Here is a 13,322-nt window from a genome sequence, read left to right on the forward strand (position 1 = left end):
AGTGGCGCTATTAATTAGACGTTGCCCAGAAGTAGACAACCCTTTTAAATTAGAAAACAAAGTCAGAATATAATATTGTCACCTATTGTCATTTATTATCACATAGCATGGATCAGGAGCTCTAACCTGTTCTCTCAGGAGCATTAATTCAACTGAATGTATTCCTAAGCATATAATGGCTGGAATATGAAGACAACTATATTATCCATTGACAAATAAGAAAGCTAAATTGCATGGTCCCTGTGAGCCCAAAGTAATGCGAAAGAGAAAGCCATGGTTACTTTGTTTAGAGGTGACTCACCAGCACTTCCTCTGTCATATCAGCAGATCTATTGAATGCATTGATTGCGGCTGTCACAATATGTTTGCTGCATCAAAGAGATAGTCAAGGAATCAATACCAGGAAACACCCATATAATTATATACGGTGTCTGTGTCAAAATGCCAAGAAATTTGACTTTCTCTTTTGTCCTTGTAATTTACTGCCTCACTTAATATATCAATTGTGTAATGCTAGATGCGCTAGGATTGTGCTAATATCGTATGTGAGAACGATTGGTAGCAGTCTAGTCAAAACTACATGTCTCCATCTGCCGTGTAAGAGGATACGCTCAGATAAATATGTAGATGTAATCAAAAAATCAAGACAAGGCACAGTAAATGAGGCAAGGGTGATGTCAAATACCTGAACAGATGAAAGTACGCTGAATCCACTGGGGAGATAAGTCACTGACAGTGGAGTCTGACAAAGTCTTTTTTCTCTCACTCACTTAACACTTCAATGCTCAGCCAAGTCAGATGTTCATGTGTGGGGGGGAGTCTAGCGAGATGGCGGTCTGACAGTAGCTGTCTTATGTCTATGGGGGAGTTTGAAGAGTCTGGAGGGATAGCAGTCTGGAAATATCTAACTTTTGTGTATGGGGGAGTTATAGCATTTTGCCAATAGCAAAAATATGGTGGAGTCTGCAGACATAGCAGTTTGCCTTTAGCAATGTTTTGTGTATGGTGAAGTCTAAAGAGATAGCAGTCTGACAATAGCTATCTTATGTGTATGGAGGAGTTTGGAGAGTCTAAAGCAGATGCATCAAATTCTGCTGGGTATATGGACCGCACATAGAAAAAAATAATAATTTGGGGAGCTGCATTCTTTGCAAGATGAAGTAACATTATTAGTGATATCATATATTTTTTCTTGTTGTAAAGTTCCCTATCCTGATCCCCTTTTTGTAGTAATGAACCCCATCCTGATACCCATCTTGTAATAATCTGCCCATTCTGCTCCCCTTTTTGTAGCAATATGTCCATCCTGGTCCCCTTCTTGTTGTAATGTCTCCATTCTGGTCCCCTTCTTGTAGGAATGTCCCCATTCTGGTCCCCTTCTTGTAGCAATGCGTCCATCCTGGTCCTCTTCTTGTAGTAATGTCCCCATTCTGGTGCCCATCTTGTAGTAATGTCCCCATTCTGGTCCCCATCTTGTAGTAATGTCCCCATTCTGGTCCCCTTCTTGTAGTAATGTCCCCATTCTGGTCCCCTTCTTGTAGTAATGTACCCATCCTGGTTCTCTTCTTGTAGTAATGTCCCCATTCTGATCCCCTTCTTGTAGTACGAGGGGCTGCTAATAAGTTTTTGGTTTTGTTATCTTTTTTTTAACGAATGTTACATCACATGAAAGTCTTATATGTTGTGTCTAATATATGTTTTCAAACTTTTGTGTTTGTTGCTAATGGCAACAGTGTTCTACGCATGCGGGTAAACAAAATGGCGGAGTCTAATGTGATATTCACAACAACTGAGAGCAGAGGAGTGATAAAATTCTTGTTTCTGCAAGAAAAGTCCATGAAGGATATTCATGGCGATATGTTGCAGACATTGGGGGATCAATGCCCTTCATATTCCACAGTTAAGAACTGTGTTGCCAAATTTAAAACGGGCCACTTCAGCACCAATGATAAGAAATGTCCTGGATGACCAAGAGTGGTTGTTGTTCCGGAGATCTGCTCCGGAGATGCTGTGCACAACCTCATACTGGAGAATCAATGAATTTCAGCTAAAGCAAGAGCCGACATCATGGGGATTTCCCGTGAACGTGTTTGTGTCATTATCCATGAACATTTGGACATGAGGAAGCTATCTGCAAAGTGGGGCCCCCAAATGTTTGACAACAGATCAGAGAAACGTGAGTGAAAACGTCCCAATCCATTTGTCAGCATTTCCAGACTCATAAGAACTTCCTGGATCAACTGGTCACTATGGATGAGTCCTGGATTTATTTGTATGACCCTGAGAACAAGGAGCCATCAAAAGAGTGAAGACACAGTGGTTCTCTTCATCCAAAGAAGTTCAGGGTGTAAAAGTCATCTGTGTTCTGTGATAAGGAGGCCGTGCTGCTAGTGGAGTACCTTCAAAAGGGTTCCACCATCAATGCTAGGTATTACATTGAAATTTTAGACCAATTGAAGGTAGCTCTGAAGGCAAAAAGGCGCAGAAAGCTGTCCAAAGGAATCTTGTTCCTACAAAACAATGCCTCTACTCACACTGCACAAGTGACCATGACAAAACTGGCAGAGCTGGGCTTCCAGCTGGTTGACCACCCAACTTATTGACCAGATCTAGCTCCCTTCGACTATCATCTGTTTCCAAACCTGAATAAACACCAAACTTTCCAAACTTACCAAACTTCACAGCATTTCTGATGCCATGGCTGCTACGGATGCCTGGTTTGAGGCACAATCAAAATCCTTCTTTTTGCTAGGATTACAGAACTTGGAATACCAATGAAAGAAGTGTGTTGACATTAGTGGAGAGTATGTAGAATAAATGTAAAGTTTCATCATCCTATCTCGTTTCTTTCTGGCTAAAGCCAAAGACTTTTCAGCAACCCCTCGTAATGTCCCCATCCTGGTCCCCTTCTTGTAGTTATGTACCCATCCTTATCCCCTTCTTGTAGTAATGTGCCCCATTCTGGAGAGAGCTGGTCTCTGTGCTGCAATACATTTCAATGGAATATGCGTCTATGGATGTACATTCAGTTGAAAAGAAGCGCTGGTGTCAATGGCTGTGAGACCGGCCACAATCCTCAAGGGGTCAATGGTGCCTTCAGGCCACATGAAGCAATGTCAGGGGCTGATAGCGGAGAGATAGCTATCTTTTGTGTATAGATGAGTTTTGAGAGATACCGTTCCACCAATAGCTATCTAATGTGTATGGGGGAGTCTCCCAATAGCTATGATAAGCAGGCAATACACATTAGATAGCTAAATAATATTTTGGCAGATCGTTCAGCCGAAAGCTATCTCCGTCAACTATCCTATACACACGAGTCTGCGCTCTTGTGCTCTCTATGAAAAAGGCACTGGATCTTTCTCTAGAGATAAGCTGACACATCAGTTGTCGGCTTATCTCCGGGAGAACAATGTGATCAGCAGTCCAAAGTCAGACATGTGCGATCGATAACTCCCCAACCATCAGTTGGCTGGTTCCCTCATATATATTACACCGTCATCTGAACCTGTTGATTTTATGTGTACCGAGGGGTCTGGAGAGATAGTGATCTGCCAACAACTATTTTATGTTCATTGGGAAGTCTGAAGAGAAAGTGGTAGATTAATAGCTATCTTATGTGTTTGGGCACCCAACGAAAATTCTCAGCAGATTATAGTTAATTATACTTTCACCCTAGATTGATATTCTTTACATGTCTTTACAGCTGAAGAGTCGCTTGCTTGTGATAATCCTGGACTGCCTGAAAATGGCTATCAAATACTCTACAAAAGGCTATATCTCCCTGGAGAGTCGCTCACTTTTATGTGCTATGAAGGTTTTGAATTAATGGGAGAAGTCACAATCAAATGTATACTAGGTCAGCCATCTCAATGGAGTGGGCCACTTCCAATATGCAAAGGTATTTATAATCAGTCCCCTTTATTATAAGGTGGCCATATACAGGAAAACAAGAATAGGCCAGAATGAATCAATTGTATAACTATGTCACCAGCAATATCCGATGATAGACTCATTAAGAATGAAAAAAACTGCACAATATGCATACCCAAAGTGGTGAATGACTGGTACATCAGGGGAGGACATATTATTGGTACAACCTGTACAGGCGCACATGGCCTAAGGGTAAGGGGGCCCATTTCTACCTCCAAAGCAGGTGGAATTGTGCATTTTCATGAGCTTTGCAAAGGGCCCTTATATTGTTCTTGCACAGGACCCCTCTTCTGTCTGTGCCTGTCAGTGGGGTAAAGAATGGCCTACACATACAGTTTTAGCTTACTATAGGTAAAAAAAAACTGTTATACAGATCACATTTTTGTCAAATTCTGCCATTTTCCACATCTTACGAAATATTTTCAAAAAATTATTGGTCTAATTAGTCAACATTGGATGACTTTTATCTTCTGTATATTGTAACTTATGACTCTCATGACTGTCCATTCAGCCTATACAAAAATTCACCTGTCAAGTCATGGGATATTATTAGTTATGATCGAATATCACAAATTTTCGGCAATATTCGGCTTCGCATATATTCGATGAATAGGTCGCTGCTATGTGAATATTCGATGCGCAATGTAAGTCTATGGGAAGCCCGTATAGTTGCTATTCGGCAACTATTCGGGTTTCCCATAGACTTACATTGCACATCGAATATTTGCAAATAGTGGCAACCTATTCGTTGAATATGGGTGTAGCCGAATATTTGAGGTATTCAATCATCCCTAGATATTATTACATGTCCTTTCAGCTTAAAAAAAAATCACTTATTTTATTGCATGTTTCTAACAGTCTTTTAGGTATTAATCCCATAAATCATGTAGTGCCAAGGAGCTATGATGTAAAGAGATTTTTAAAAACTGATATAGTCAGCCTCTTAGGATAGGAACAGTCAACTCATCTTAGTCATTTACCACTTGATAGTTTGAAGTTTAGGGGCCTTAAAAACAAATTATTGTATTCTACAGTGGCCTTTGTGAGCAGATGGTATCTTCAACGCCCAACGCATTTCATGTCACCCAGTAGAGATGAAAAGAGAGATTCTGCCAGGTTACACTAAACAGATGTCTGTGTTAGAGTAACTTGTTACCCAGCAATAGCTGCTTTGGATAACATAGTGTGAAGCATCTGGTATGATATGAGCTTTTGATTTCAGAATCAGCCATAGTTTTATTATACTCAAACTGGGATGTCATTAGAACAAGTTATTAAAACTTCTAAAAGGAAATCCAAATGTCTTTTGTACTTTTTACTAAGGTAGCAGAAATTGTAATTTTATTTGCTACTTCTATAATAATAAAATATCCTGGTCAATAATTGAAATCAAGAAAAGAATAATGTTTTCCGCCATAATCTGTCATGAATAGGGAGTAACCAAAGACAAGAGACATTTCCAGCATACTATTTAGAATCCGAGGTTCGGCGTAATTGACCCTGCTAAGTTCTTTATTGAGTATTTATATAGAGTGATAGGAGGAGTTACAAGTCATCAAACTCCATTATCACTTAATGTGGCTCTTCTGTCCGAGGCTCCCATTCCAATAGACTGAACCTACAGCCAGAACAACCTCATTAATCAGTAACACTTTGATAAATGACACCCACAATGTTATACGATCTTCGAAATTTGACAGCCGGGAGCACACATTTGCTTCTTTTTATGGAACCTTATTCTTCATTTGTGGTTTGTAGTTCTGGTTGATTTATTGCTTCTGAAATAAAAGATTGGATGTAATTTTTGGCTTCATTTAATAAATTGAGAACACTGAAAACTAACTGCATATTATATTCCGATATAAGAAATACCAATCTTTATCAGATGCTGTTGTTCTTTATTGCTCCAACAGTGAATCAGTCACGAGGATAGTGGCTTTAATATATATGACCCCATTATGTACCCATTCTGTAGGGGGCTGTGTCAATTCTTGATTGATGCTTTAGATAAGTAGTTTAGTCAAGGCAAGTAACCCTCTTAGTGCAAGTCATGTGAAGAAAATCGAGAACATTTCTGAATATTTTAAGAGTTTCTGAATATATAAAAATACTTTGTACTGTTTTTGATTGACAAGGTGATTTCTACTTTATTCCCATGTAAAGCTAAAGGTAAAATTGAACTTGTTTCTTATTAAAAACATGTGAGTGCATTTGGGGATCTCAGGAGACAGGTGAACTGTCTTCAGTCTTCAAGGAAAGCAGCTAAGTATATGAGTGTAGAAAAAGGCATTGCTAATGCTGAAAGTCACCATTATAAAGATAACTACTCAAAATTATTAAATTTTCTGAATATTTATAGCAGGTTCAATTTTAGATTGTAAACCTTTGAGAATTAAGAGAGTAGTCATATAAATATTTTACACCTAAGCCCTGCCCTTAAATATTACCCTTTTCCCCATATGTCCAGCAAGAGAGCTTCTATTAGCAGTGCTAGAGTGTCCCGTCGCAGACTAGGGAAGGTCCTGCGTGAGGCCAAACACACAACTAAACAGGGGTAATACCAAAACAAACAAGGGGTACACCAGGGACACTTAAACAATGGTGAGCCTTAGCGCTAGTGAGAGGGATGATGGACCCTCCTCAACTTACCTGCCGCTGTACCTATCACTCCTAGCCAATCGCTATACAGGTTTTTTCAGTGTCGCCAAGCAGGAACCTGAAGCCCTGAGATAACACTACAATAGTCCATGGCTATGGAGTGTGCAGATGAAAAACGCTATCCCCACCACTGCACTGAAACAACACACCGGGAAAGGAAGGGGGAAAACACTACAACAGACTGCTGCAGTCAGAACCAAGACTGCACCCTCACCAGCAACTCAGCAAAGGGTTTCAGCAGTTCCTTCCTCCTCCAAGGCCAGAATCCAACTGACTCAAGAATAATCAGCATCATCTGCTAGTAGCAAAAAGTATATAAAGGGACTGGAAGCGGTCCAAACTGGAAACACCTGATCAGGAGTCTGAGGCTGCTGGAAAGCAAACTGACATTAACCCTTTCTTACCCAAAGGAAAGAAAACCATATTTAAATAGCAAAGTCTTACGAGGTAAAGTGAGATTCAGACCCCAGAACCTGTCATTAATCTCTTATAGCAGAGAGACGACCATGACATAGAGTCCCTATAATTAGTGCCCAAGAGCCATATAAACATTGAATCTATACTGCTATCTCCTTTTTTTGTATGTCTGGTTTTACAAAGCTAATCTTCCTCAAAAGTGTTCCATCAAGGGGAGAATATCTTCATACTATGACACCGAATGACAGCACCAAATAGAAGCACATAGATTGCCTACAACTCTGGAATATGACCCTCCAATGTGGTACTAGTGTCACATAATTTTGGACAAAGTTCAATCAAGTTTTTATCATTTCATAAAGTGAAATAATAAGAGAAAAGAACTGACGAAACTCACCAAACTGCATAAAAAACTTCATTTATTTCCAAAATAAGTGCATATCATGGGAGAGAGTTACATGGTGTGGGACTGGGAAACAGCTGTTTCGCACTTACTTATGCTTCATCTGATCAAATGGCTGTTTCCCAGCCCCACACCATATAACTCTCTCCATTGACATCCAATTATTTTGGAAATAAAGGAAGTTTTTTATGCTTGGTAAGTGCCATACGTTCTTTGCTCTTTTTACTATACTTTGTCCTTATCTACGGTATTTGCTGAGCACCACCTTTGCTTTTTCCTCCTAGCCCTGGTAAATCATATTTTCTCACTGATGTAAATGTTTGGTGACCAGCGCTTATTTCTACTTTTTTGGGACATTTCATTAAGTGATATTGATTTTATTTCCTTTTTTTATATAGCAACACAAGACAGGTTTGAACACGCATTACAAGGTAAGTGGTATTTACCCTCATTTTTCAAAACTGGCGCTATTTACAGAAAATGTTTAGTATACTTACTTCAATTCTACCTCTCCATATTTATCAAATGTTGCATTTTAATGATAAATTCTGAGTAAATTACACCAGCGCAAATTTTAGGCTTCATAGAGTATAGTTCCCAAAATGAGATAAGAGAGGGAAACCAATGTGTGAACTGTTACATGTTTTTGTAGAAATGGAAACATAAGACGTTTGTATGTTCTCTCTGTGTTTGTGCGGTTTTCTTCTGGTTTCCTCCCACACGCCAAAGAGATACTGAAAGGGAATTTAGATTGTGAGCCCTAATGGGGACAGTAATGAACACATCTGTAAAGTGCTATGGAATGATTAGCGCTGTATAAGTGAGCAAAATAAATAAATGCATACACTTCTCCACATTAAAATTGCAACATCAAGAAGGAAAAGTCATGGAATTATAGAATTCACAGCCTAGATAGACATGTTAATAATAAGCAAATGAAGAAAAAATGTAAGAAAAATTTTCAAAACATCTCAATTTATTTAGTATTTCATATGAGCACCACGTGCGGAAACACACACACTCCTTGGCTGCTATCAGTGAGGTTTGAGGCTGTGTGCACACGTTGCGTTTTTTACCGTGGAAACGCTGCGTTTAGAACCGCAGCGTTTCAGTGGCAAATTGCATGCGTTCAGCTTTCCCAGCAAAGTGTTTGAGAAAGCCGAAAAATCAGTGCACACGCTGCGTTTCTAAACGCAGCGTTTTGGATGCCAAAAATCTCCCCCATTGAAATCAATGATGCGGGTCAGAACGCAGCTACAACGCAGTGAGCTGCTTTTTTGTTGCGGGCTTTGTCGGCATACAGAATGCAGGCATTTTACCTGGAAGTGAGGTCAAGAGGTTTCCTGTTGACCTCACTTCCTGGCAAAGTTCAGGAAAGCCCCCGATGTCGCCAAAGTGCCCGCCCCGACCCCCGACCCCCCTCCCGAAAATTCAACATGGCCGCGCGCACAGCAGCGCACCGGCCGCCCTACTCCTCTGTTTCTGTCGCATGTGCAATAACACATGCGACAGAAAACTGCTCCCCAGGCCCTGCCAGGTCACCCCCTATTCCCGCTTGGTGTCCCCCGGTAACCCCCGTACCTGTCTCAGCTCTGATCCCCCGCGGCCCCCTCCTCCTTCACAGTGCGCGCCGGTCACATGTGCCGAGCAGCTGACAGCTTCCTGTGTTCAGTGTGAGCTGTGCTGGCTGCTGCTCGGCACTGTGCAGCTGTGACCCGGGGAGAGTGGGTGCAGATTCTTTGCACCCACTCTCCTCAAATGGAGGGTCTACACTACTAGAAAATGGGGGACACGTTCCCTGAGCGTGCCCCCCATATTCTAGAAGGTCCAGAGGCGACGTGGGACGTCAAAAATGGACACTGCGGACCCAATTTTTTTTCTTTTCAATAAATTGGTGAAAGAGGATATGTTTTTGGGGAGTGTTTTTTCAAATAAATTTTTTTTTGGTTGTCAATTTTCTTTGCTATTACTGTCAATTAGTTATGTCTGGTATCAAATAGACGCCGTGACATCACTAATTGCTGCGCTTGATGCCAGGTGACATTACAGCTGGTATCAACCCCATATATTACCCCGTTTGCCACCGCACCAGGGCGCAGGATGAGTTGGGGCAAAGCGCCAGGATTGGCGCATCTAATGGATGCGCCACTTCTGGGGCGGCTCTGGCCTGCTATTTTTAGGCTGGGAAGAGTCCAATAACCATGGCTTTTCCCATCCTGAGAATATCAGACCCCAGCTGTCAGCTTCACCTTGGCTGGTGATCTAATTTGGGGGGGACCCCACGTTTTTGTTTTTTTTTAATTAGCTTGGGAAGCCCTCCAAATTGATCACCAGACAAGATGAAGCTGTCAGCTGTGGTTTGCAGGCTACAGCTGTCTGCTTTACCCTGACTGGCTATCAAAAATAGGGGGGACCCCACATCATTTATTTTAATTATTTTTTTTTGGGCTAAATACAAGGCTAGGCACCCTTTAATGCCACATGAAAGGCACTAAAGGGCGCCAGCTTAGAATATGCAGGGGGGGTGGGACGTTATATATATGTTTGACATCCATTGACACATTTTAGGCTGTGTGCCCACAATCAGGGTTTGCAGCGTTATGGGCGCAGAGTGTTTTCCCTGCGTCCATAACGCTGCGTTGTGCAGTAGAAGCACAGTGGAAGGAATTTTAGAAATCCCGTGCCCACTGTGCTTCTCTTCTCCGCAGCATACACTGACCTGTGGTGCAGCTTCTCGAACCTCAGCATGTCAATTTATACTGCGGAGACAAGAGTGTTCTCTGCAGGTAGAATAGAGCAAGTCCACAGCAGCCTGAACCCAAATCGTGGGCATGGGCAGCTGCGTTCTCCCATGGACAACACTCACATCTCTGCAGGAAGTCTGGCACTGTGTACTGGATGTACTGTGGCACTGTCACTGGATCATGTGGTCAAAAACGCACTTGAAGGAAACACATGGAAAACGCTTAAAAAAAGCATGAAAAACGCATGAAAAACGCATGCGTTTTTGCTGCGTTTTTCCAAAACACATTGTTTACAATTCTCCTCTCTGCCAGAGGGTGCGTTTTTTTCCGCGCTGAAAAAAACGCAACGTGTGCACATAACCTGAATGTTGTCTGAGGAATGCACTGATAATCAGAGATGAAAGGGCCCATTGAAGTTCTGGTGCAGCCGAACTTTAGATAAAGTTCGGTTTGGGACCCGGACTTGACCTGAACCACAATAGAAGTCACTGATTGGGCAGTTTGGGTCTCCACGCACATGCAGCCAGCCATAAAAAGAGCTCTTCTAAGAGAGGTAGAGCAGGGTTTTTTCTTTTATTTTGTATACACTACATCCAATAACTCTGATTTTACCCCTAGTGCGAAGGATTCAGACACTGCAAGTGGCTCGTCCTTGGCTGAGCATTGAGTGTACCAATGCTCGATCGAGTTATTTGCATACTTAAAGAACCCAAACTCCAAACTTGAACACTGATCTTTTTGTAAAGTCTGTGTTTGGAAAGAACAGCGAATTTTAAAGTTCAGGTCCACTCATATCTAGTGGTAACTCATTTTACAATTGATTGGCAATGAGGATGCGCTCTATGTGAGACATATTGCCTAAGTGTGATACCAAGGTACAAAATACATGCATACCCTACTACAGAGCACCACTGTCTTCTAGCTCCGAGTGCAGAACAGAAATTTTGATTAATATTATTGTGCTACCATGGCCTGCACCATCTCTGGTAATCTAGGATGACCACAGTAGCATGAGCAGTATGTGGTATTGTCTATCAACAAGTCTTTCAATCTTGTGATTTTCATAATTCTACATGTTTTCCTTTTTGGTGTTGAGATTTCTATGTTCCAACAGTGTAAAGGCCCCGTCACACGCTACGATATATCTAACAATATGTCAGCGGGGTCACGGAATTTGTGATGCACATCCGGTATCGTTAGAGATGTCGTAGCGTGTGACAGCTCCTAACGACTGTGAATGAGCAAAAATACTCACCTTATCGTTGCTCATTGACACGTTGTTCATTTTCAAAATGTCGGTCCTCCTTCTGTGCTCCGGTTGTTCATCGTTCCCGAGGCAGCACACATCAGTACGTGTGACACCCCAGGAACGACGAACACAGCTTACCTGCGTCCCACCGGCATTGCGGAAGGAAGGAGGTGGGCGGGATGTTACGTTCTGCTCATCTCCGCCCCACCGATTCTATTGACCGGCCGCTGTGGGACGTCGCTGTGACGCCGAACGTCCCTCCCCCTTAAGGAAGAAGATGTTCACCGCCCACAGCGACGTCGTCTGGTAGGTAAGTACGTGTGACAGGGGGTTAACGACTTTCTGCGCCACGGCCAACTAATTGCCCATGACGCACAAATTACAGGGGCGGGTACTATCGCTCGTGCGATCACACGATAGATCGTACCGTGTGACGCCGCCTTAAGTCGTACTCCATGCCAAAAGGTTATAACACATCACCTATCTCTTTTCTAAGTTTTGCCCTATTAAAAAATGGTATAAGAAATTATGTAAAACACTGAAGAACTTGGCTTAGGCATTTACGACAATGAAGTGTCACAATTTGCACAAACAATAGTTACAAACAAAATCAAAAATGTCTCTCAACATATACTAAAAATAAATAACATGGAGGACATTTATTATTGGTGCAGTGGCCTCGAAGTTTTTTTACGGACAGGACAAAAAAGTCCCTACTATACGGACTGTCCTGAAATTTCTGTAGAGTTGGCAACCCTGATGGTACGGTTGAAATAGACACTGATAAAGTTATAAAAACACAGGTTTAATTTTCCCATTTCAGCATACTGTTTGCCAACATTTCCAAATGCGTCCATCTAGTCTAATACAGAGTTCTGTAGAACAGATTAACATACCCGTTCTAATTAAACATAAATGGTCTTATCTCATTTTCTACTGATTTTATCTGCGTATTTCTTCATACCACACGGAGATGATATGACGTCTTTTCAGCTGTAGCGCATTAAGTTGACACAATTTTCATCCAAACGTGGCACTGCCAGCAAATATTCCATATAAAAGGCTGTAAATATAAATCCTGGAGTCAACATTGAAGTCAAACAGACAGCGCTGCACAGAATACCTTGAATGGAAGCATGAGAACAGTTAAAGCGAGAGCTGCACTTGACAAGGCTTTAGGATTTAGACAATAGCTAGGGCAGTGCCCAGGAGCTCGTGACCAGAAGGGATCAAAAACACTTACTGTATTTATGAACCTTGAGTTCAGGGCATCTAGGATCGCGGCTCTAGCTACAGGTTAGTTCAAAGAAGGCAAAAGAAATTTAAGATTAAAATTGTGAATTCACATGTCTTTGCCTGGTAAATAAATGTTGTTGATCTATATTTATTTTTTTCTAGTGGCAGAAGCAGCTGCAGAAACATCCTTGGAAGGAGGGAACATGGCATTGGCAATCTTCATCCCAGTAGTAATCATTTCTGTGTTGCTTGGAGGAGCGTACATTTATATAACAAGGTATTTTTAGCATAAAGAAAATTCTTATCATAGTAAAAATAAAAGTCCTGGTATATATTTCCCCATTCTGGTATATACTGTCCCCTATCTTGGTATATATGACCCTCATCCTGGTTCCATCCTGGTATATATGTTCTCATTCTGGGCCCATCCTGGTATATATTTCCCATCCTGATATACATGTCCTCATCTTGGGCCCATCCTGATATATATGTCTTCATCCTGGGTACACCCTGATCTATATGTCCCCACTCTGGTATATATGTACTCATTCTGGGCCCATCTTGGTATAGATGTCCTCATCTTGGGCCCACTCTGGTATATATGTCTTCATCCTAGTCCCATCCTGATATGTATATATATATATATATATATATATATATATCCCTCATCCTGGTACATATA

General features: G+C 41.5%; 1 protein-coding gene across 3 annotated transcripts in view; it reads left to right on the forward strand.

Annotated features, from left to right (window-relative positions):
• The window catches only part of SEZ6L (seizure related 6 homolog like), a 720,622-nt gene that overhangs the window by 660,684 nt on the left and 46,616 nt on the right, over positions 1-13,322 (forward strand). For all 3 annotated transcript variants that reach the window (XM_075320063.1, XM_075320062.1, XM_075320061.1), the window contains 3 exons: positions 3,707-3,901; positions 7,810-7,842; positions 12,803-12,917. In XM_075320063.1, coding sequence (XP_075176178.1) covers positions 3,707-3,901; positions 7,810-7,842; positions 12,803-12,917 — 343 coding nt within the window. The remainder of the gene's footprint in view (positions 1-3,706; positions 3,902-7,809; positions 7,843-12,802; positions 12,918-13,322) is intronic.

This window comes from Anomaloglossus baeobatrachus, chromosome 1, assembly GCF_048569485.1.
Source record: "Anomaloglossus baeobatrachus isolate aAnoBae1 chromosome 1, aAnoBae1.hap1, whole genome shotgun sequence".
Lineage (NCBI taxonomy): Eukaryota > Metazoa > Chordata > Amphibia > Anura > Aromobatidae > Anomaloglossus > Anomaloglossus baeobatrachus.